At 30.0% G+C, this 24,666-nt stretch overlaps 2 protein-coding genes and 2 pseudogenes across 2 annotated transcripts; 3 read left to right on the plus strand and 1 right to left on the minus strand.

Annotated features, from left to right (window-relative positions):
* Positions 1–760: 760 nt before the first annotated feature.
* Positions 761–2,918, minus strand: LOC111290912 (epi-neemfruitin B synthase L1AT pseudogene; annotated as a pseudogene).
* A 7,135-nt stretch (positions 2,919–10,053) lies between these two features.
* LOC111291462 (epi-neemfruitin B synthase L1AT-like) lies at positions 10,054–12,165 on the plus strand. The gene is made up of 4 exons (XM_089768745.1): positions 10,054–10,350; positions 10,434–11,368; positions 11,513–11,639; positions 12,124–12,165. Exons 1-4 carry the CDS (start codon positions 10,054–10,056, stop codon positions 12,163–12,165), a joined length of 1,401 nt encoding a protein of 466 aa, XP_089624871.1.
* A 762-nt stretch (positions 12,166–12,927) lies between these two features.
* Positions 12,928–14,179, plus strand: LOC111290325 (epi-neemfruitin B synthase L1AT pseudogene; annotated as a pseudogene).
* Positions 14,180–17,358: 3,179 nt separating this feature from the next.
* LOC111289953 (epi-neemfruitin B synthase L1AT-like) lies at positions 17,359–19,010 on the plus strand. The gene has a single exon (XM_022881317.2). The coding sequence runs from the start codon at positions 17,420–17,422 to the stop codon at positions 18,725–18,727; it is 1,308 nt and encodes a 435-aa protein (XP_022737052.2). The 5' UTR covers positions 17,359–17,419; the 3' UTR covers positions 18,728–19,010.
* The last annotated feature ends 5,656 nt before the right edge of the window (positions 19,011–24,666 follow it).

The raw sequence follows: 24,666 nt of genomic DNA on the forward strand, positions 1-24,666 counted from the left end.
ATTTTTCAAATTTCAAACAAAATTTTTAGATTTGAACAAGTAGCTCAACCATTAAGTATGTCTAACATATATAAAAATATATTTTTTAGAATTTTTAAGATTTAGGAATTATAATTTTATTGTAGTTTTTTTTATTTGAATCTATCATGAATTGAGTTTTGGTTTAAACCGATCATGTAAGCGTTAGATATGTGTTACAATCTATTTAGAAGTGTGCGGTACGAGGGACTCCCATTGCGCCATTGGTGTAGCTTTATACGACCATGAAGTTTATATATATAGCAATATACCATAGACGGTGCTGAACCAGAAAAGTTGATGTTGGATCGATGTTTCATGTCCTCTCATTGATTAATCTGTTTAATTTGGTTATGAGATCAGATTTTATTCACCAGTCTTCTAGACGGTGCTGAACCAGGAAAAAAAAAAAAAAGGTAACACTATGGCATGTTTTTCCCTGTTCCCGAACGTGGCAAATACATTGGAGAATATGTCCTTAATTTCGACTTTAGACAGTCTAATTTTACTGCAATCGTTCTTTTTTCCAATATTGTTTATGATATTTTTGGACTTTGCTTTAGACTGCGTCAGTCGCCACTTGCCTGTTTTATTTTGTGATCCTGAAGCTATGATAGAATATCAAGCTCATGAGATGGCGGCTAAGATAGAATATCAAGTGGATGACCAGGGAGTATGGTGTAGGTCTCTCCAGGACTTCCTTTTGTGATCTGAAGCTAGTTATTAACATCAATGATTCATCTTAAAAAGAAAAAAAAAATGACAATTTGGGTAAAACCGGACCTTCAAAACTGTGAAAATTTGTCAGTTTTAGAGTCCATTTGGAAGTGCAATGAAGGGTTCTCATTGCATCAGAAATTGCTTTTTATGGCTAGACCCTTAATTTATAACAGAGAGATGGACTGTTATGAAAGAAACCACGAGAAAATGCTTCGATCAATTTGGAATCCGGAATTCGGAATTCAAGCGGCAAGCTTTCGACTACTGTCAAAAATATTCGTTGGGAATTATGATTTATTAGTTTTAATCGATTTGGTTCAACAAGGTGCACTTGATTTGGTTCTGAAATTGAAACTTTCCCTGTATTGATAAGGACCAAAGAAACTCAATGTGTGTGAAATTCCCATCCAAAAGAGTTCCTAATTATAAATGCACTATGAAGATAAAACCTGTCAACTTTATTTCAATTTTCAAAATCTTCAATAAAACATATAGAAGAATGCTTTTATAAGAACAGAATTGCTCCCAAAACACCAAGTTGAGTTCCAAGATACAATGGACTAACCTTATTGCAATACACTTTTTAAGTCTCAAAGAAGGTTTGACAGAGATGATCATTTTCTTTCACCAAAAAAAAAAAAGCAGAGAGGAAATTGTCGTAGAAAGCTTACTTTTCTCCCTGGAATTCCTGGACTTCTGAATCCAGAATTCTCATTTGCTTAGCTTGGAAAAAGAGTAAGCAAGGACGCCAGGGTCCTGCTCAAATTTGGCCATTTCTTCCAGGGTAAGTGTTATCCATGCTTCTATTCCCTCACCATCCCTGGTATCCAGAAAAAATACAACCCTATTAATTCTCAAAGCAGTTGCAAACCAGATTGGTTTTCCCCATCCAAAATCGGTTTCATAGAAAGGGAATCGACACCAGCTAACGAAAAGAAACTTGTTGTTTTTTACTTTACTTCTAAGAAGATTAATGTAGGCTCCAACACCCGCACCAAGCTTTTTCACATGGTCATCATCTACCTTTCTTATGGTCTCATGAATTTTTCCTGCTAGAATGCTAAGATTAATCGTCTTCTCCATCAGTGATTCCACCTCTTTTACTTGGTAGACATTTCCAATACATTGTTGTGGCATTGGTGGATTCGTTCTGTTCCGCAGATTCATAGAAATGGTTGTCGTCGAGAAAGTTCTGTCATTTTTTGTAGTTGTAGACAACATGGCGGACCAAATGAGCGCAGACACAGCCTCAAACCTTGATGGACGATAGGAGCTTGGCCCATTGCCAATTTCGTTCCTTAGAGCAGTTATCTTAGAGCCATCAAACAAGAGTCTCTTTGTCACAATTTTACCTTGAGGTTCGGGTACCTCATGCTTATCTTCATTAGCAAATTTCTCCTTGAAACTTGTTAAATCGTGTGGAGGAAACACAGAAGTGCAATCGTATATCACATCATGGTCAATATAATTAGCACCACAAGCAATTGCAGCCCAGCTTTTAATAAAGGTTGCTGTTGCTGCTCCATCAGCTACCACATGATCAACACAAGCACAGATTGCCATCCCACCGCAAGCAAAGAAGTTCACCTGAATTGCTACCAAAACCTGTTCAGCAGTTGGTTCCGGCAACCTTTCAAGGGAATCATTGGGTAGTAGTTGTAGCAGCAAATCAATCTCAGGATCTTGAAGAACAACGGACACATCAGTGGCTACCTGAGCTTCTGTGTAGCTGACACCCTCATCATTACAGTCAATGCTGAAGCTATCTTTGACTCTTCCAGCAAATGGATAGAAGTGGGTTAACGTTTTTGAGAGGGACTCTTTGAGTATATTAGATCTTTTCCGGGAATCTCCAGAGGCAACCGAGTAAAAGAGAATAACCGGGATGTAAATAGATTCAGTTATCTCTATCTGATCTAAAAGAGAAAGCTTGTGGATTCTTAGGTGGTGTGGAGTTGGAGAAGAAGGTTTGATGGTTTCTCTGGAGATAATTTTTACTTCCATGTTGTCAAGGCCAATTGATGAAAGCTTTCGAGCTGCTTGCATGTTACCATTATAGCATGGATAGGTGCCTTATTTTTATATGGCTTGCCGCACGCGGCTATCGACTTTCGGCAATTCACCAATATTATAAAATTTATATAGATTTCAAGTGCTTGTTTTGATTCACGAGGAATGCATTGTCATGTTGGCATCAGGAAAAGCAGTCAACTTGCAGCTGGCGAGATAGCATTCGGCGGATTAGGCCCATTTTCGGGTCATGTTCGAAGTATAAAAATCGGTGTTTTTTTTTTTGTCCAAAAGGTTGTCAAGCGACATAAAAGGAAAAAAAAAAAGAATAAGAATAAAGTAAATTTCAAGAATTTTTTAAAGGAAAGGTTACATAGAGTATATGTTATACACATAGTTTCCCAAATGAACTATTTTAACTAATTTATTAACGTATGTTATTAGTATTAATTTAAAAATGAATTTTTTATTGCAAAATAATTCTTTTTGTTTGTTAAAAAAATGTGTGACATTAAAGGTGTAATTAATCGAGTTGAAATTGATATAGTTTTGAGTTTGAGCTCAAGCTCGACTCAAAATTCGAGGTTCGAAACCTGACTCGAATTTAATCAAATTTTATTTTTTTAGCTCAAGTTCGACTCGAGATAGAAATTGGACTACTCAAACTCATTCGATTAACATATAAAAATAAGCTCAATTTTATATTTGACAAAAACTCGATTATTTATACTCGAACTTGAGATCGAATTTGAGATATTTTATTAATTAAAATAATTAAAATATATTAAAATATAAAAAATCGATTAGGCTCGCAAGCCACTTGAGACGAGTATAAGAATACCCAAACTTTGATTCGAACGATATGTCAAGTCACTTAAGCTCAAGCTCGACTCAATAATAACTAAGTGAATTCGAGTTTTATTCGAGTCAATTACCTAGCTTTTATTCTACTTTTATTCCATGTTATTGTTGGGTCTAAAGCAATAAATAAAATAATACAAAAGTAATATATCACAATAAATTTATAGCAATAGATAACAATCAATAATAAAAAAATACAAGAAAAATAAAGCACATCAAGATTTACGTGAAAAACCCTCCAGTATAGAGAGAAAAATCATGGATCACTAAAAAAATTTTCACTATCAAATAATGAATATACAAAGTTCTTTTCTAACTAAAACTAAAGCTAATCAATAACTAGATAGACAATTGGAGAAATCTCACTAAATAGGTGACTCAACATATATACCTTGAATTTGTTTCTAGAGAGCTTCAAACCCAATCTTCTCGGTTCATAATGTAAAACTCTGAATCATAAACATGCTGACAAAATTTCAGCTCAATCGGACCACGAATCGACTTCTATTCAACTAACTCTCCCTTATCCTTTTTTTCTTAATTTTTTGGCTTTGTTTTTTCTCTATTCAGCGCCTCCTCTATTTCTCTTTTTTTTTTTTTACCAAAAACCAGCCCTTACCTTTTATTATGTAGGGCTCTCTTAAGGAAGCCTAAAAACACAAGGCCCATGGCCTTTGAATAGTCATATAACCCAATGGGCTAGACCTCACTTTCTTAACAATCTTCCCTTCTAGTCTCATTAGTAGGAGATTCATCACTATAGTAATTTTATTTAGAATTTACATTGGCTAAGAAACTCATTCTGACTAAGTTACTGTAGAGTTTAAGCTTCTCCCTTAAATGTGTCTTAGTTAACAAATCTGTTATATTTTCATTAGTATGAACTTTTTTCACCAGCATCTATTGTTATTTAATCACTGAACGTAACCAGTGACATTTAACATCAATGTGCTTCATTATAGAATGGTACATGACATTCTTACTCAAATCTAAAGCACTCTAGCTATCACAAAACATCACATACTCTTTTTAATTCAATCTTAATTCAAGAAAAAAAATTTCATTCAAAGCATTTCTTTACCTACTTTGGTTGCTATAATACACTCAACCTCTGTAGTTGACAAAGTAATACACTTTTATAACTTAGACTACCAAAACATAGCTCATCCTGTAAAAATGAACAAATACCCTAAAGTAGATTTTCTATCATCAAGATCACCTGCTATGTCAGCATCAGTAAACCCTTTTAGAATTGATTATGAAACTCCATAACTCAAGCACATTTTTGAAGTGCCTTTCAAATATCTGAAAATCTATTTCACTATTTTTAGTGAATCTTTTATATATTAGAAAAAAATTTGCTCATTACATTAACTACATGAGCAATGTCTAGCAGTGTGCAAATCATAAGATACATTAATGAATCGATTGCAAAAGAATAAGGAATACTAGACATAGCTAGTTACTCTTCCTTAATCATCGAATAAGATTTTTTAAAAGAAAATGATTGACAAGTGAACTGCTAACTAACTTAGCATATTGCATGTTGAATCTACTAAACACCCGTTCAACATACTTTTTCTGTGACAATCACAGTTTTTCAGCTCTCTTATCTTGGATAATGTTTATATTGAAAATCTACTTTATTGAACCTAAATCTTTCATATCAAATGACTTAGATAATTTGTTCTTTTAACCTGCGAACTATACCAATATCTTATCCCACAATCAACATATCATCAACATATAATAAGAGAATATAAATTTACTATCAAAAATTTTTTTGACATACACACAAAGATCCGATGTCATTATTTTATAGCTATGTGCACACTATAAAGGAATCAAATTTTATGTACCATTGTCGTAGAGATTGTTCTCGTCATACAAGCTTTTTTTTAGTTTGCAAACTAAGTGCTATTTTTCTTTCACTTTAAAACCCTTAAGCCGATTCATATAAATGTCCTTCTATAAGTCACCATGCAAAAATATAGTTTTAACATCAAGTTGCTCAAGCTCAATATTCAAACTAGTTGTTAATCCTAGCACCACTCGAATGGAACTCATCTTCATAACTGGAGAAAAAATTTCATCAAAATCGATGCTTGGTTTTTGAAAAACTTTTTCACCATTAATTGAGTTTTGTACGTCACTAACTTGTCATCATCTTTTTTTTTAACTTAAACACTCATTTATTTTTCAACAACTTCTTCTTTTTCGAAAGTTTAACAAGATCATAAGTACCATTTTTTCACAATGATTTCATCTCTTTTTTTATTATTTTTAACCAGTATTCTTTATCCATAGTAACCTGCACATTTTGAAAGTTCTTTGGCTTTCTCTCACTAGTAACAAAAATAAAATTTGAACTTGTATACTTAATATATGGCTTGTGCTCTCAGTAGATCTCCTAGGTTGAAATTTTACACCACTTGATGTCGAAGGTAGCTTCCTTTGCTTAACATTTTCAGGTAAAGAGGATTATTTTTTTTACTCAAAGTTGATTATATCTGGCTTATTACTAATTATGACTGGCTCATTCATATCCCTAAATTTTGTTTCTTGCTCATTTCCACTATCTGTGGCTTTTTCCTAAGGAATCTCTATCGATGTTGAAACATCACATTCAACAGTAATCCATGTAATTTTTTCATTTTTCTCGAAGTTTGTTATAATTTTTTTATGAAAGATCACATCTTTGCTTCTGACTGTCTTCTCTTAATTAGATCTCATACCCTGTACCTAAATTTTTGATCATCATATCCTACAAACATACATTGTGTGACTTTACTATCAAGTTTTGACCTCTGTTCTTTCAGCATATGTATGAATACTTTATACCCAAAAACTTTCAAATGAAAGTATGAAGCATCTTTTTCTGTCCACACTCTTTTTTGAATGTTAAAGCCCAAAAGAACTGATGATGATTTGTTAAGCAAATAATAAGCTGTATTGATTGCTTCACCCTAAAATAGCTTTGGTAATTTTACCATCCTCTACATATATCTGACCTTTTTTACAATAGTGTGGTTCATCTTTTTAGCTACACCATTATGCTATGATGCTTCAAGTTTTATCATATCATGCTTGATCTCATGCTTTGAATAGTACTCTTCAAAGTCTTTGGATCTGTATTTCTCATCATTATCAGTTTAAATATACTTTAAGGGTAGCTCTGTCATCTTTTTCACCATGACATAAAATTTTTAAAAATACTGCAATACCTGACTTTTGTTTTTTAACATATACATTCAAATTTTTTTGTGAAGCATCATCAATAAAAGTAATAAATACTTGCTACCCCCTAATGACTCAACCTCAATGGGATCATATACATCAAAATAAATAAATTTTGATTTATTTTCTTTTCTTTGAGAACTCTTACAAAAAGAAACTCTACAATGCTTACCAAATAAATAATGATCATATGAATCAAGAGATATACCTTTGGTCAAAAGAATAAGAGACTGTCTTGTCAAAATCTGTAACCCTTTCTCAGTCATGTCTGTCAGCCTTTTGTGCCACAAGTTTACTGAAGCATCATCCTTAACGATATTTATCTAGTTACTATTTAATTGCATCCATGTCTTATATATTTTGTAGCATAGTTTTCCCTTTACAACTACCATAGATTTTTTAAAAAACTTTCATTGCCTATTCTTTTATCGACTCTCATATCCTTTCTTATCAAAGACATTAATAGCAAGTAAGTTCATTATCATATCTGAAATGTGTCTAACATCCTTCAAAGTTAACATGCAACCCATACTAGTTTGTACAATAATATCACCAATCCTAATAATCTGTAACACACTCATGTTTTCTATCTCGGTTCAACCAAAGTCTCATGCTTTGTAAGTTGTAAATAACTTACTTTTAAGAACACAATGTTATACCGCTTCTGTGTCAACTATCCATTTAATATTAGGATCACCAACATGATTATAATCACTATGTCTAAAAATCAAAGTAACTAATCACTATCTAAATTCATTGCTGCAACATTCCATCATTCAAACTTTTACCTTTTTCATCTCTTTGTTCTTGCTTCAAGATTTTACAGTATCATTTTATATGATCAGCTTTACCATAATGGAAGCACTTTACTTTATCTCTGAACTTGGTCTATATTTAAACTTACTACGACCTTTTGAGTTTTGACTTCTGTCGATAATTTTACCCATGTTCTCTGTGATCAAAATTTGATTCCTAAAGTCTGAATCTTTTTGTCTTACTTTTTCATTAAGCACATGTCATTTACTATCTCCAATGTCACCTTGTAATTAGTAGTTGAATTAAAAATAGTCACAACTAGAGTATTTTAGCTATCCGACAATGAACCCAAAAGAAATAATACATTCATTTCATTATCCATCTTAAGCTTTATAGTAATCATCCGATTAAATATATTTTGAAAATAACTCAAGTGCTCTATAATCGATTGTCCATCCTTGTATTATAAAGTTGCAAGCTTTTTAAAAAGCATAACTTTATTCATACATGTTTTTCTCTCATACAATATTATCAATTTTTCTCAAATAGTGTGGACATCTATCTCCTATGCTATATGATGAAACACACTGATATCAACTTATTTTTTTATTGTAGTTACCATCTTTTTGTCTAATTTATTCCAGCTTTCATATTTCATATCTGCTAGTTTAGCCGAATCATCCAATATCGACTCATACAAATTTTTACAGTATAAATGATCTTCTATCATAGGCTTTCAAATTGAATAATTTGATGTTGTCAATTTTATCATGAAACTTGTATCACTCTCTATGATCTCAAATAGAATTTACTTCTATCTTGGGCTGCTTCTGTATCGATATCTCAAAATAACTTGACTCTGATACCACTTGTTAGCCTTGAAACAATAAACACAGCAATGTAGAAGTGATATATCGAAATGAACTCACAGCAACAGACAACAATTAATAATAAAAAACATAGAAAAAATAAAGCACACCAAGATTTACGTGAAAAATTGTTCAGTGTTGAAGGAAAAACTACGAACCATCAAAAAAATCTCCACTATCAAATAATTGATATACAAAGTTCTTCTCTAGCTAAAACTAGAGCTAATCAACAACTAAAGAAATAATTAAAGAAATCTCACAAAATAAGTAACTCAACAAATACACTATGAATTTGTTTCTAGAGAGCTTCAAACCTGATTTTCACCGTTTAGAATATATAACTCTGAATCATAAACCTACTGACAAAATTTCAGCTCAATCGGATTACGAATCAACTTTCGTTCAAGCAGCTCTCCCTTCTTCCTTTTTTTCTCTATTTTCTGGCTTTGCTTTTTCTCTCTTTGACGCTTCCTCTATTTCTCCTTTTTCTTTTTTACCAAAAACCAGCCCTCACATTTTATTATGTAAAGCTCTCTTAAAAAAGCCTAAAAGCATAAGGCCCATAACCTTTAACTAGTCAAATAACCCGTGAGGCTGGATCCCACTTTTCTAATAATTATAATGCTTCATTATTTTTTTCTTCTACATATGTATCCAACTACAAAGTATGCAAGATACACTTTTAGAAATTAAAGTATGCAATTGCCAACCAAGACAGCATAGATAAAACATATGTCTGTTGGGCAAGGTGATGTGCAGCCATAAACTTTAAAGTATTTTTAAATGTGCTACTCAGAGTATTGTTGTTTTTAGATTATTCTATGTTTGAGTTGGGTTGAGAAACAACCTCATCTTTTGACTTTTGCTTTTTATCCTGTAAAATTGTTTTTTGTGTTCCCTAATCTTATTTTCATATTTTAATTTCGTTTTTACCCTATTGAACATGTGTTTTATAGTTAATTTTGTCATGTAGATTTCATTTTTATTTAAGAAATCAATTTTTAAAAGAACAATTTAATCAAATTTATTTATGAAATTAACGAATTAAACACTTACCAATATTAATCAAATTTGATTTAATCGGACTCATAAAAATTTTTAGATTACACTCTTTTAATATTATTATTTTGTTCATAGATAAATGGTGTGAACTTGAGTGTAAGATTTAATTCGATTAATTTATATAATTATTTTTAAAAATAATATTTAATAAATTTAACATTTAAATTTCAATTAGTATAATTTTTTTTTTATCTTCGTATTACTATCTCCTTTATAAAACAAAATATATATCCGTCTTGTCTTGGTTGGTAGCCCATATTATCCATATTTAGATTCTCTTCTCATCGAAGAACCAATTAAAAAAAAAAAAACTTTATTGAGTTTCTCCACTAACACTACAGGACAATTTGTCTCGAGAGGAACTTAGAGTTCTGACAACTCAAGAATCTATGTAAATTAATATATAAACTTTAAAAATTGCCAATTTAATTGAAGAAAGTCGAGCCATTTACCGTAATCAATATCAATAAATAGTGCCCTTTTAGACTAAGCAGTTGCTCTCAAGTATAGATATATAAAGATGGAAGTGAAAATTATCTCTAGAGAGACCATTAAACCTTGGTCTTCAACCCCACACCACCTGAGAACCCATAAGATTTCTCTTTTAGATCAGTTTCATTTACCCCTTCGTGTGTACGTCCCCATAATTCTCTTCTATTCGTTGTCAATCAGTACTGAAAACCCCAAAACACGATCCATTCTGTTCAAAGAGTCCCTCTCGAAAACATTAACCCATTTATATCCATTTGCGGGACGAGTCAAGGATAGCTTCACTATTGATTGTAAAGACGAAGGTGTCATCTATATTGAAGCTCAGGTATCCTCTGACATGTCCAATGTTCTTGAAGAACCTAGGCGTGGTCTGCTGCAATAACTACTGCTCTGTGATGAATGTGAAAGTCACCTGAAACAAGTGCTGATGATGATCAGGTAATGTTAGCAATTCAGGTGAATTATTTTGCTTCTGGTGGCATGGCAATCTGCGTTTCTGTTAATCATGTGGTAGCTGATGCATCAGCAGCGGCTAGCTTTATTAAAAGCTGGGCCGCGGTTGCTTGTGGTGGCGATCGAATTGATGGGTTGATCTACGATTACGCCTCTCTCTTCCCTCCACAATATTTATCAGATTATTGGAAGGCTGTTAACAAAAATCTAAAACCGCTACTACCCGAAGGCGACCTTGTAACAAATAGGTTCTTGTTCGATGGCTCTAACATAGCTGCAATAAGAAAAGAAATTGGCAAAATTGCACCCCGCTTTTATCATCCATCACCCTTCGAGGCTGTGTCTGAGCTCATTTGGTCCGCCATGATAGATACAAATACAGAAAATAATGATCAAACTTTCGCCAGGGCCTCAGTTATTGTGAATCTGCGGAAGAGAATGAATCCACTATTGCCGCAACAATGTATTGGAAATATCGTCCACATGACAATATCGGAACCAGTGATGGAAAACAAAGTGAACCTTAGAAGTTTAGCTGAAAAAATTCACGATTCCATAAGCAAGGTAGATGATGAGTACGTGAGGGAGCTTCATGCAGGTGGTGGATACCTCAAAATGTTCAGAAATGCTGTTGAAGGATTCAACAAGAACCCGATGCTTAGTTTTTCTAGTTGGTGTGGATTCCCTTTCTATAAAACCAATTTTAGATGGGGAAAGCCAATCTGGTTTGGAACTGATATGAGATTCAACAGGACTGTCTATTTCCTCGATACCAGGGATGGTGAAGGAATAGAAGCATTGATAACAGTTTCCGAGAAGGAAATGGCGAAATTTGAGCAGGACCCCGGCATCCTTGCCTATGCTTCTTTCAAGCCAAGCATTTCAAAATTGTGCAGCATTTTTTTATTTATAACTGCCAGAATTTAAATTCTGATAAGGAAATTAAAAGTTCAGTATTACTGGCAATTGTACAGTATTTACAGGGAAAAGAATAAAATTAATTTCTGCAATGATCTTCTGTTAAATTTTCTCAGATTATCATGGATGAACAACGTCGGTTTGAATAATTGTGAGAAAAAAATTAGTGGGCTGGTTAGCCCAAGCTTGGCCCAAGTGCATCTTTGCCCATCGAATTTTGAGACAAGCTCAATAACATTAGAAGTAGTATTGATTTTAGTTTGGATTAAAATATTAAAAAAAACTTTTGAATTATTTTTTTAATCAATTTTTATATTTTATTGTATTTAATAATTTTTATTTTTTAATTCATATCTAAATAAATCTTTATTTTAAACAAAAAATTGATTTATATAAAAAGTTTATCTATGTATAAATTAAAACTTAAAAGTTTATTTGGATTAAAGATTTTTTTTTATCAAAGGATACAAAATTAAAAATTAAGGTTGATTTAGATGTAAATTAAAAGTCAAAATTTTATTTAGATGTAATAAAAATATGGATGCCTACCTCAACAAAGTGATAAAATTCAAAAATCTTTTTAATTATTTTATACTTTTATCTTTTCTTACTTTTCATTCATGTGCATGATTTAAATTTATCAAATTGTTTCAAAATATACATATAAAGACAAAAAAAAAACCTTGAAGTAGGTCCCAAAGATTACTTTGACAATGTGGATTAATAGTCAATAATTATCAAGGTTTTGAACAAAGAGAACATGCAATAATTAGAAATTTGAATAAATTGTAAAATTGCAACATTATAATTATATTTATATTTATTCTGCATTACATGTATTGTGATTGTAAAAATATTTTTAAACAATGATGGAATTTCAAAGAAATTATGAGTAACAAACTTTTTAAAAATTATTATGTGAGGAAATCTTTTAAAATTCTACTAAAATCATTGATTTATTAAAAATAAAACTTGGTAGGTTACATATAAAACTATTTACCTTACCTTCTTTTTCTTTATTTCTTTTTTTGGATATATACCTAAAAATATTAAACTTTCAAATAATTAAAACCTTTAGGAGAATATAAATATTTCATCAATCAATTATTATATTTTCATTGAGAAAATTTTAAGCCTAAATCTTTTATATATACATACACACACTTCTCATTAAACAAAAAAGAAACAAATAATTTATATTTTATATAAAACAATTGTGATCCCGAACTTAGCTTGCAAAATTGATACTTGGCCGGTTAGCCAATTATCACCAGCCGTTTACCCTTTTTTTTTTTTTTTTTTTGGTGTCATTGTCAACTAATTTGATTCTATCAAGCAATCATAAAAGAAAAAAAATTATAATTTTGTCATGTTGTCCGCGATTCAATTTAAGTTACTGTTAAAGGAATCAATATGCCGACTTGATAAAATATTTTAACATCCACTTGGGAATCTATAATTTTATATATTATTTCAAAAATTGCAGTGATGATCAATTGCAGAAGCTATCGATAGGTTCATCAAAATTTGGAGATGGAAGTCCAAATCATTTTCAGAGAAACCATTAAACCTTCTTCGCCAACACCCCACCACTTAAAAACTCATAAACTTTCTCTTCTTGATCAGTTGGTCCCTCCTGTTGACATCCCTGTTCTTCTTTTTTACTCGGCTACCTCTGAGAATCCAAGACAAAGATCTATTCAACTCAAAGACTCTCTCTCAAAAACATTGGTCCACTTTTATACCTTTGCAGGATGAGTTAATGAACATAGCTTTACTATTGACTGTAATGACGATGGAGCCACCTATGTTGAAGACTGGGTAGCCATTGACATGTCCGTTGTCCTTGAAAAACAGGAAGTTTGTCAGCTACGACAATTACTACCGTTTGATGACCATCCTGAACCAAGTACTCAGGCTGTGCTGCTAGCTATTCAGGTTAACTACTTTGCTTGTGGTGGCATGGCAATCTGCGTTTGTATTGATCATGCGGTGGCTGATGCATCGGCGGTAGCAACCTTTCTTAAAAGCTGGGCAGCAGTTGTTAATGGCGCCAATCTTAATGATGCCGTGATTTTCAATTGCACTTCTCTCTTCCCTCACTAGGATTTATCAAGCTTTTGGAAGGTTTTTGAAGAGAAAAAAAATCTGACAGTCCCCGAAAACATTGTAACAAAGAGGTTTGTGTTTGATGGATCTAGGATAGCTGCTCTGAGAGATGAAATTGGCAATGCACCATCCTTATATCGTCCAACGCGTGTTGAGGCAGTGTCCTCGCTCATTAGGATGCAATGGTAGCTGAAAATGACAAAACTATTCTCATCTCTGTGGCAACTTCTGTGAATCTACTGACGAGAATGAATCTACCATTCCTGCAAGAATGTGCAGAATTACTGATGGAGGAAACGAAGAATCTTAGTAATCTAGCTCGAAAAATACATAATTCCATAGCGAAGATAGATGATGACTATGTCAGAAAGCTTCATGCAGTTTGTGAATACGTCAATATCATGGAAAGTGCAATCAAAGGATTCGGAAAGAATTGGATGTTTAGCAGTTGTTGTCGATTTCCATTCTATGAAACTCCTTTTGGATGGGGAAAGCCCATCTGGTTTGCAACTACACTAAATATCAACCGGGTTGCCTCTTTCCTGGATGCTAATGATGGTGACGGAACAGAAGCAAGGATCTCACTGACCCGGGACGAAATGGTCAAACTTGAACAAGACTGCGGCCTCCTTGCTTATGCTAATTTCGAACCAAGCATATTTGAGAGAGAATAAAGTTTTTCAAATTTCTTGTTTTTAGATTAAATAAGTTTGTAACACCTTGTTATGATCCATTAGATGGAGATTGTATCATTAAAGTCACCTAAAAGATTATACGAAAGACTTACATAAAATTTCTTACTAAAATAAAATTTTGAAATGAATAGATTAAAATGTATGGTTACATAAATCAAACGTATAAAATTTGAAAAAATTGTAAAAAAAATTTATATATCTTTTAGATCATCATTTTAGTAAAAAATTTTTACAAATTTTTTATTGTTAAATAAATATTTATTAAATTTGAATTATAAACGATATTTTTAATAATTTTTTTTATATATTATTGATTTTGTTATTAAACTTTATCAATCTGTTAATTTAAATTTTTTATTAAAATTTTAATTGAATAGTTTATATAAAAAAAAATTTAGGAACTTTACCTAAAAAGTTTTCTTAAGTTTTTCCACATATTCTATCACAATTATTTCTATTGTGAATAAGTATTTTGAAATAAACAATTGCTGCATGCATCCCATAACATCCCGTTTACATATCTTTTCAAGCCTATTCAAACAAACTTATTTACTTTAATGAATTCATAAAAAATTATTTTCTTATAATCTCTCAATGAATTTAAATTCAGATAACAAAAAGAATAGCACACTTTCTTTGTCATTTGAACTAATCATCTATCACTCTCATACTCTCAATGCACAGACTAACTTTTTATTTGAAACTTATATGTTATATGAGTGTATGAAATGAGCGTATTATGTTAGCATATGTAGCTTTTTCTTTTAAGGTAATATTTAGTATCATTTTTAAAATTATCGTGGTGATCTAATTATCATGATGATAAGATCACTAAAGTGATTTGATCACCATTGATCTTAAATTATCATATTTGATATAATATTATAAATTATTTATGTTTTAAATTATTGAATTTGGTATTATATGAAAAAATAAATAATTTAATACAAAATATCCATAATAACCTTACAAAAAAATATTTAATACTTATTAAATCAATAATTTATAAAATAGTTTAACGTTACTAATAAAAAACTACAAAGTATATATCAATTTTGATAAAAATAATTTTTTAAAAAATATTAAATAAATTAATTATCTTTTTTCTAATCAATATAAATTTATGATATAAAATCTCTTTATAATAAGTGATTAAAAAATCCATGTTTTAAAATTTTAATGGCCAACTTTTTAGGGCAATGCTAAGGGTAAATTAATAGAAAATAATATTAAAAATTACTTTTCTATGATGACAAAACTTTCTCATCTTTTATGTTAAGAATCAGATCACTTTTTCTAGTAATAATTTTATCACTTTAGTGATTTGAGATCATTGTAACATAAAATTTTTAAATTGATACCAAATGATGTAATTACTAAATGCTAATTATCGTGATTTTTAAACGAATCATCCTCTACCAAACACACTCAGAAAAGTTAACTTCATAGGTTAGAATTTTATGGGGAACATGTTATAACAAAGTATCAACACAAACTATAGGACAATATGTCCATCCTCTAAAATTGCGAGGTTAAATTTGTTCCTGTATAGTTTTGTCCTGTATATAACGTCAGATGTTAAGAATTCAAAACAAAGTACTAATAATGATCAATTATTTATCCAACTAAAAGTATATTTGCATGAATGTAGGCTACATGCATCATTCACCATATCGAATTTTTAAGCTTCAATCTTCACGATTCAAGTTGAGAATTTAAAAGGAAAAAAACATGCAATTTGACTGGAGATTTGAAAGAAATTCTTTATATATTACGTGCACTCCAAATTGGCTATGTCTTCTTCTAATGTCCCCACAGCTTCAATCCCATCACCGATTCAGGAATTCGCCAACCCTTGCTCAATCAGAAAATTGACATTCTTGAACAGCAATTTGGAGCTTCGTCCCAGATAGGCTTTACCCGGCATTCAAAGGAGATCGAAAGTATAAAATCATGTTTGATGCATGAAATGATAGATAAGATAGTATGATAATTATTTTATATTATATTTGGTTTATATTTAATTGAAAGGGATATGATTATAAGAAGAATTATCATCTTCTTAGTATAAAATAATTCAATCCTCCCAAAGTGGAGATGATTATTTTTAATTCATGAAATTAAACTTACAATCATATTTGGTACACAATATTATGATAGGATATGATTAAATGATATTATAAATAAGATTAGATTAAACAATATCATCATATCTTATATTTAATGTATGTAAAGATTAAGATAAAATAATTTATTTATTAGTCAAAAGTATATTTTCTCAAAATTTATAAAATTTAAATTATTGATATAATTTTAAAAGATATAGTAGGACATATAAGTATAATGACATGGATTAAAAATAACTCTTTTCACTTTGGGAGGATGATAATCCTTCTTATAATACTATCCCTTTTAATTAAATACAAATCAAATATAACATAAAATAATTATCATACTATCATATCTATCGTTTTATATGACAAACATGACATACATGTCTTATTATACCTTTAAAAATTATATCAATAATTTAAATTATATTAACTTTGAGAAAAAATAATTTTGATCAATAAATAAATTATCTCATCTTAATCTTTATACATATCAAATATAAGATAAGATAATATTATTTAATCTAATCATATTTATAATATCATTTTATCTTATCTTGTCATAATTTTGTATATCAAATATAATTAAAGTAAAATATTTATAAATACCCCTAAAGGTTTAAAAAATAAAAAAAAATTAAAGAATTTTTTTAAAAATTTTTAATAAATTTATCAATAATTATATATATATATATATATTATAGATAAATATTCTCAAATAGATTCACCTTGTATTCTTCTCCGAATTTCGCATTGGATGCCTGATCTGACTCACGATGTCACTCGTCTCTGTCTCGGCATTAATTAGAGCTAGTGAAGATTCCTATCTTTTCGTTAATTCATCTTCTCATGCAGTTAACACGTAAATTCACAGTTGGATTTTTTTTAGATTATCATTTGTAGAGTTGGTGAGGTGTCATAGTCCTATACTCAAAATCAAATTTATATAGGTTGCCTTCTACTTTTATTGTTTGAACTGAAATTTCTTGATTTGATCCCATTGATTTTTTTACACATAGGATAATTTCTATATAAATTGCCCTTATATTGAGCCAAGCCATAATCTAAAAAGTCCGGATTGAGAAGATCATCGGTTGCTCCAACGAAAATGGAGATGAAAGTTCAATTTATCTCTAGAGAAATCATCAAGCCTTCATCTCCAACTCCATACCACCTAAGAACACATAAGCTTTCCCTTTTTGATCAGCTGGCGCCTCCCGTTTACATCCCAGTTGTTCTTTTTTACTCAGCTACAGCTGAAACCAGTCCTACCAAAACGTCTGGTCTCCTGAAAAGTTCCCTCTCGAAAACATTAACCCACTTCTACCCATTTGCAGGACGAGTCAAGGATTGTTACACTATAGACTGTAATGATGACGGTGCCACCTATATTGAAGCTCAGGTAGACGCTGACATGGCTGTTGTCCTTAAAGAACCGGGGGTCGATATGCTGCTGCAGCTACTCCCTTGCGATCCGCTTGAAAAGCTACCTGAGCCAAGTGCTCAGGTAATGGTAGCTGTTCAGGTCAATTACTTTGCTTGTGGTGGAATGACAATCTGTGTTTGTATCAGGCATGTGGTTGCTGATGCATCAGCCGCTGCTAGCTTTGTTAAAAGCTGGGCTGCAGTTGCTAGAGGCATCAATACAGAACTCGATGCTGTAATTTATGACTGCACCAATCTCTTTTCCCCACAAGATTTATCAGGCTTATTGAAGACAGTTGGAGAGAAACAGAATGTCCTGCTAGATGAAGTTGTGACAAAGAGGTTCCTTTTTTATGGCTCTAAGATAGATGCTTTAAGAAATGAAATTGGCAATGGGCTGTGTCTGTATCGTCCAACGCGTGTTGAAGCTGTGTCCTCGCTCATTTGGAACGCTTTAATAGGTGGTGACACTGAAAATAATGAAATAGTTCTCATGCATATGGCGACAATTTCTGTGAATTTGCGAAAGAGAATGGATCCTCCATTCCCGGAACTGTGTATAGGAAACATCTTTCATGTAGCAAAAATGGCGAATTCAGTCATGGAAAAGACCACAAGCTGCAACAGTTTAGCAGAAAAAATCCACGAGTCAATATGTAAGACCAATGATAAGCACGTTAGGCAGTTTTATGGAAGCGGTGCACACTTGAATGTCATGAAAAACCTGGCTGAACAAATTGGAAAGAATTCAAAAACAAGGGTCTTTAACTTCAGTAGTTGGTGCAGATTTCCATTTTATGAGACTGATTTTGGATGGGGAAAGCCTGTTTGGTTTGGAACAGCCCTGAAGCTTAACAAACTTGCCATTTTCTTGGATACCAGCGATGGAAAAGGCATTGAAGCATGGATTGGATTAACAAAGGAAGAAATGACAAAACTTGAACAAGATCCTGGAATTCTTGCTTATGCTTCTTTCAATCCAAGCACATGAGAGGGTTCAGTTCAGATACTAATATTAACCTGGCAAAATAAGATCACTGCAATAAGGTTCTCTTTCTTAAATATTAGAAAGAGGCATGGAAATTGCTTTCATATTTCTTGTAAACATACTCTTCTGCCTATTTTCTCGCCATTCCTGCCTTCCAATGGAAGTTTGCTGTTAAGTGTCAGAGAAGTCTATAGCAAGTCATCTAGTCTTTGTTCTTCATTTTGTTACCAAATGCAAGTAATCTAATCCGAAATAAAGAAATGATGCTATTCTTCAGTAAGTCAAATATCATCTAGCTAGTGAAAGTGCACCAAAAACCGTATTGGTAACAGAATATAAACTATATATGTCCAACTTTCTTATCTTTACTTACACGATTTTTCCAGATTTGGGACTACATTTTTTTATTGAGACGGCTAGAGATTGAATCTGATCGATGAAATCAAGAAGTGTACACTCCATCAACATATCACTCGCTATTATTGGCCGACTTGGGAGTAAGTTAATAGAGCACTAATTAGATTATAGTATAGCAATTGATTCTGATTAAGACTTTGCAAGAATATTCTACATAAATATTATCATAACCAGGTATGTATAAACTCATTTCAGCTGTAAATATGTATACTGCCACCTTCAAACCATATGTCATTGGCAATTTTCCTAGAGGTTTCTCATTACATTCTTTCTTTACAAAGTTTAATTGAAAAGAAAAACAAATTAACAAGGATTGGGATTACCGAAAAACAAAAAATGTCATGAATATATTAGAGGATATATAACAACAACAATGCTTAGTAATATCACAATATAAAATCACATGCAATTCAATATTTAACAGATATAGATAACATCATTTTAAAAGATATCGATAATAAACATGAGTCATGAATATGTTGTCATATATCATACAAATCACCACGGAAGCTGGAAGCTGCTAAACACCGATAATAAATTAGAAAGGAAAATGGGTTAACTATCAAAGCTACGAAAAGGGTTCCATTGGTCGCTTAGTGGCGTTACTAGAATGCTCCCTCGTCAGCCAAATGGTTTAATTTAGAAGTCAACAGTCCCTCTAGTCGTGAGAAAGATAACCACCGAATGCCATAGACTCTGGTTTACTTTGGGCAAGCGCAGCCAAGCAACATTATACGATTGGAGTTGATATAAATAGGATATTGCGACGACTAATTACAGTAGTTCAGCCGAAGAATAATCGGAAATTTATATCGACATGCTTTGGTTTTTGTCAACAATGATAAATGTTGGTGCAAGATTGTAGGGAAAATTTAAGCATTTACCAAGAAAAAAGAAAAAGATGGTAGAGGTTGTTACGTTAAAAAACCGAGCATTCACGTCAACGAAAATATAACTTAACACTCTATCAATCACAAAAAACAATTTAATTGACTTACATTTGATAAAAAAATATTCACTAATTATATAAAATTATAAATATACAAACTCGATCAATCACTTACTAATTAATATTCATAATTTCTCTCAATTTTTTTAATTTTGTTAAATATTTTTAACCCAAATAAATATATATTCATACATTATATTTAATTCACTCAAACATATATACTCATAAAAACATTAATCTTATAAGATATTTATCTAATAAAACTTTATATATCTATTATATCTTACTCTCATATTTAATTTTATAAAAATTTTAACTATTTATAAATATTTAAACTTATTTATTAAAAAAAAATTTTATCTCATAAATAATTTTTCTCATAAATTTTTTTTTAATTATTTTATTAAATAATACTTAATCAATCTTAAATAAATTTATTGTGAAATTTAAATTAGTATTCCCGACGAAGATAACTTCTTTTTGTAAGCATCTGACTTTTCTTGCAGCTGACAATTGCTTGGGAAAGGAAACAACCTTTTTCTTCCTCCGCATTTTGAGAAATAATATATTTAAATTGAAATAGGAAAGAGGAAAACTGACCGTCTATACGAGTCTGTTAAATTCGTCGGTAAGTTAAAATATTTTTTAAAAAATTAAATAAAAATAAATTTCTATTAATGAAATTATAATTCGGGCTAGATAGGACCCACATTTGAAAATCTTAATCGAAGGTTCGGTGAGGAATACTCTCAACCTTTTTACGAAAACATAATTAAACAAAGCCCAATGTTATTTATGATTTTTAAATTATAATAAAATATTTAATTTAATTTTTAAATTTTAAAAAATTTTAATATTATATTTGAATTATAAATTTATAAATTTATTAATTAATATGATACTTAAAAAATTATTTATCTATTATATATTATCATTTAAAATTAATTAAATGAGTATCATATTACTTAACATATTCACAATAAATTTTTAATATTTAAATAACATATTAAATATTTTATAATAATTTAAGATATAATCATAATATTAACTCTTAAGTAAATGATACTAATACATATTTTGCGTGAATAATAGTTAAAATTGATAAAACTAGCTTGAATTTGGAAAATCTGCTGGTTCCATCAAAATTCAAATCTAACTCAACTGATTTGATAAAAAAATCAATAATCAAAATTTATCCAACTCATTCTTGAAATAACTTAAACTTGAGCAATTCAAAATTCTATTGATTGGTTTTAAAACTTAACAAGTTGAATCTAAAATATTCAAATACTATATTCAAAATCAAAATAATTCAAGTGCCAAATCAATGACTCTAAATAAAAAACAACTCTTAAATCTTTTTAGATTCAAAATAATTTGACTCAAGCCCGATCCACCATGTGCAATTGCCACACCTATAAATTAATAACTGCATAAGAATTAAAGTATTTCGGCATTCTAAAGCTGAAATATTACAAAATTTATGAAAATTTTCAATATTGAATGTAGACATCGTATTTGATCCAGGTTAAAATCAATTAGACCTGACCCAATAAAAGTTAATCAGTCAAGCCTAATTACCCATTATTTTGTGTTTTATTTATTTATTTATTTATTTATTTATTTATTTATTTTCTTTGGGTTCTATCCTTTTATTATTACTATTTTTTATTTTATTTATTGTCTGTTTATCTCTAATCTTTCGTTTGATTTATCTTGAGCTTTTGATATTATTGACAATAAAAAAAAAAGGAATTGAAAAATAAAAAATAATGAGGATTTTTGCTGTGAATAGTGTTGCAAACAGATCCAATTTATTTAGGATAAATTCTACATTTTGTGATAACATTGAAACTCTATCAAAGATGGATTCATAGTCGATCAAGAACTCTTCTGCCTATACCCTATAAATACACATTGATCAAGCAGAATACACACAGCAACAAAATACAGATAAAAAACACATAAAAATCAGAGAGAGGCGGATTACACAGAAAAGTATAAAGCAGTCAAAATTTTTTTGAAGATTTTTTTGGGTTTTAAAAAAAAAAGGAAAAAAAGATTTTTTGGGAAAAATCTAGAAAATTCCCAGATTCTAATGAAAATTTCCAGTTTTTGATGAATTTTTTGGCACTGGTTGAATTTTTCGGTAGGTTTTCCAGAATTTGATTGAAGATTTCGATGTCAATTTCTCTTTTCGGTGAACTTTCGATGAACCAACCCAGATTTTAGTGGGATTTTCAAAATTTGGTGAAAAATTTAATCGGAGTTCATCTATTTTAGAGAGAGAATGAGAGAAGAAAAAGGAAGAGAGAGAATGGGGGAAGGGAAATATGAGAAAAAAAAAGAATGGATTTTGGCTTTTATAGCCAATTAAAATGGTGTCGTTTTGAGGGTTAAATAGCTTCCAAGATTCGCACGTTTCCATTCAAGCCAACCCGACCCGAACGCAACCCATTTTGTCGACCCGCATCCTAATCAAACCCTTCAGCCAAGCCAATTTTCCTTGAGCCGTGTTGCTTGGTCGCATTATGTGCCTAAAGTCGAGCCGTTTCACAGCTGCCTAGCTGAGTCGTGCCTTATTTTGGTATTTTTATTATTTTTTTATTATTTTATTTTGTTATTTATATTTATTTATTCCATTTGTTTATTTTTCTTTTTCTTGTATTTTTGCATAATTATATTTTAGGAATAAAAAATATAAAAAAAATGAAATATTTTTTTGAGAATAAATATGGATTATCCAATGATGAAATTTATAAAAATATTCAAATGATATATTTCTATAAAATTCTCAGGTGAAAAATTTTATCTAAATTTATCTCAAATTGTGAAATAATTTAGATAAAGTTTCAATATCAATAATTAATATTTATTTTCAATTTAAAAAATATAAAAAATAAAATTTTAATAAAATTTTAGAATTAAATACAAATTACCTAAAGATGATATTCTTAAAAATTTCAAATGATAAATTTTTAAGAAATCTCTAGATGAAAAATTTCTCTAAATTTATTTCAAATTGTGAAATAATTTAGATAAAATTTTAATAAAAGTAATTGTATTCTTTTTCAAATAAAAACTTTTTGGTTGAAAATATTTAACAATTATCCAAAGATGAGAATCTTCAAAATTTCAAATGGTAAATTCTTAAGAAATCACTAAGTGAGAAATTTATTTAAATTTATCTAAAATGGTGGAAGAATTTAAATGAAATTTCAATAAAAATAATTGTAATATTATTTTCTTTCTAAAAAAAAAGAAAAGAATTTCTAAATAGGCCCAAATAATGGATAATTTAGAAATTCAAAAGAGAATATATTTTTAATTTGGCTTAAATTGTGGAATAATTAGATATATTTTTAACAAAAATCAAAAAATAAAATAAAAATAATTAAACCTTTTTTTTCGATGATAGAGCCTCTTCAAGAAAACAAATAAAATTTTTGAATACTCTTGAGGTGAAAAAATATTTTTAAGAGTTCTACTAGATTGATGGAGAATCTTAAGAATTTTTCTAATATTTAAACATAAAAATTTAAGACCATTAGAATCAAGATCTTAAGATAAATTTAAAATTTAATGGTACCATCCTTTGGATGAACATACGGGGGTGCTATACATTTTTCATATGTAACCGAACTTTCGAACTCTATTTTGGTTAGTAGACTTTATCTTATTCTTTTAGGGACCTTTAGTCAAGCTTATGAGCTTCTTAAAATGATAAATTTTTTAAGTGGCCAATCACACTTAGATAACAAAAAATTTGGTGGTGACTCCATTTGTTAATCTAGCTTTAGATTTTCAGATCTATATGTTATGATACTAAAATCACTTGTAAATATTATCAACTAAAATATTACAAAATGTAAAGGTAAGGTGGGTGAGGAAAAGTTCCTAAGTTCAAACTTAGTAATTTCTCTTGTACAAAAAAATAAATAAATAAATAAACCACTAGTGGAATTTCTTCCTTGAGTAAAAAAGGGAAAATGTTGTTATATACAACCAAGGGTAAATCTATAAATTTAGATAATATGACAGTTCTAATTATAGTATTTGGAATTATTTTTTTTTAAATTTGAATTTAGTTTTTGATGAAATTATAACTTACAATTATAATCAAGTATTATCTAATTGAATATTAAAAAAACAAATTAATTAACAAACTAAAATATAATTAGATAAATTTAACATAAAATTTAAATAAACTCATATACAATACAATTTAAACTTAAAATCTCAAAGTTATAGGATCTCATTCTACGAAAACCTCGTTGGCTATTTGACATCAAGTTTTTTTTTTTTGGATAAATTATTTGACATCAAGTTTTTCAAAATCTAGAGATACCTAAACCCATTATAATCTATGATTTTTTATGTTATGATCATATAATAATTCAACTTACTTTTCTTAGTTTATTATATACAATAGTAAATGGGACATGCTTAAGTAGAAATGAGGAAAAAAAACATCGGTCTTTATCTATCAGTCCATTTCGTCTATTTTTGAAAACCAAAAATCACCAAATTGATGCCACAATAACATGTATATGTATAATTGGCTTAAATATAAAAA

Source organism: Durio zibethinus, chromosome 11 (assembly GCF_047325235.1).
Source record: "Durio zibethinus cultivar Kanyao isolate XHJ-2024 chromosome 11, ASM4732523v1, whole genome shotgun sequence".
Taxonomy (NCBI): Eukaryota; Viridiplantae; Streptophyta; class Magnoliopsida; order Malvales; family Malvaceae; genus Durio; species Durio zibethinus.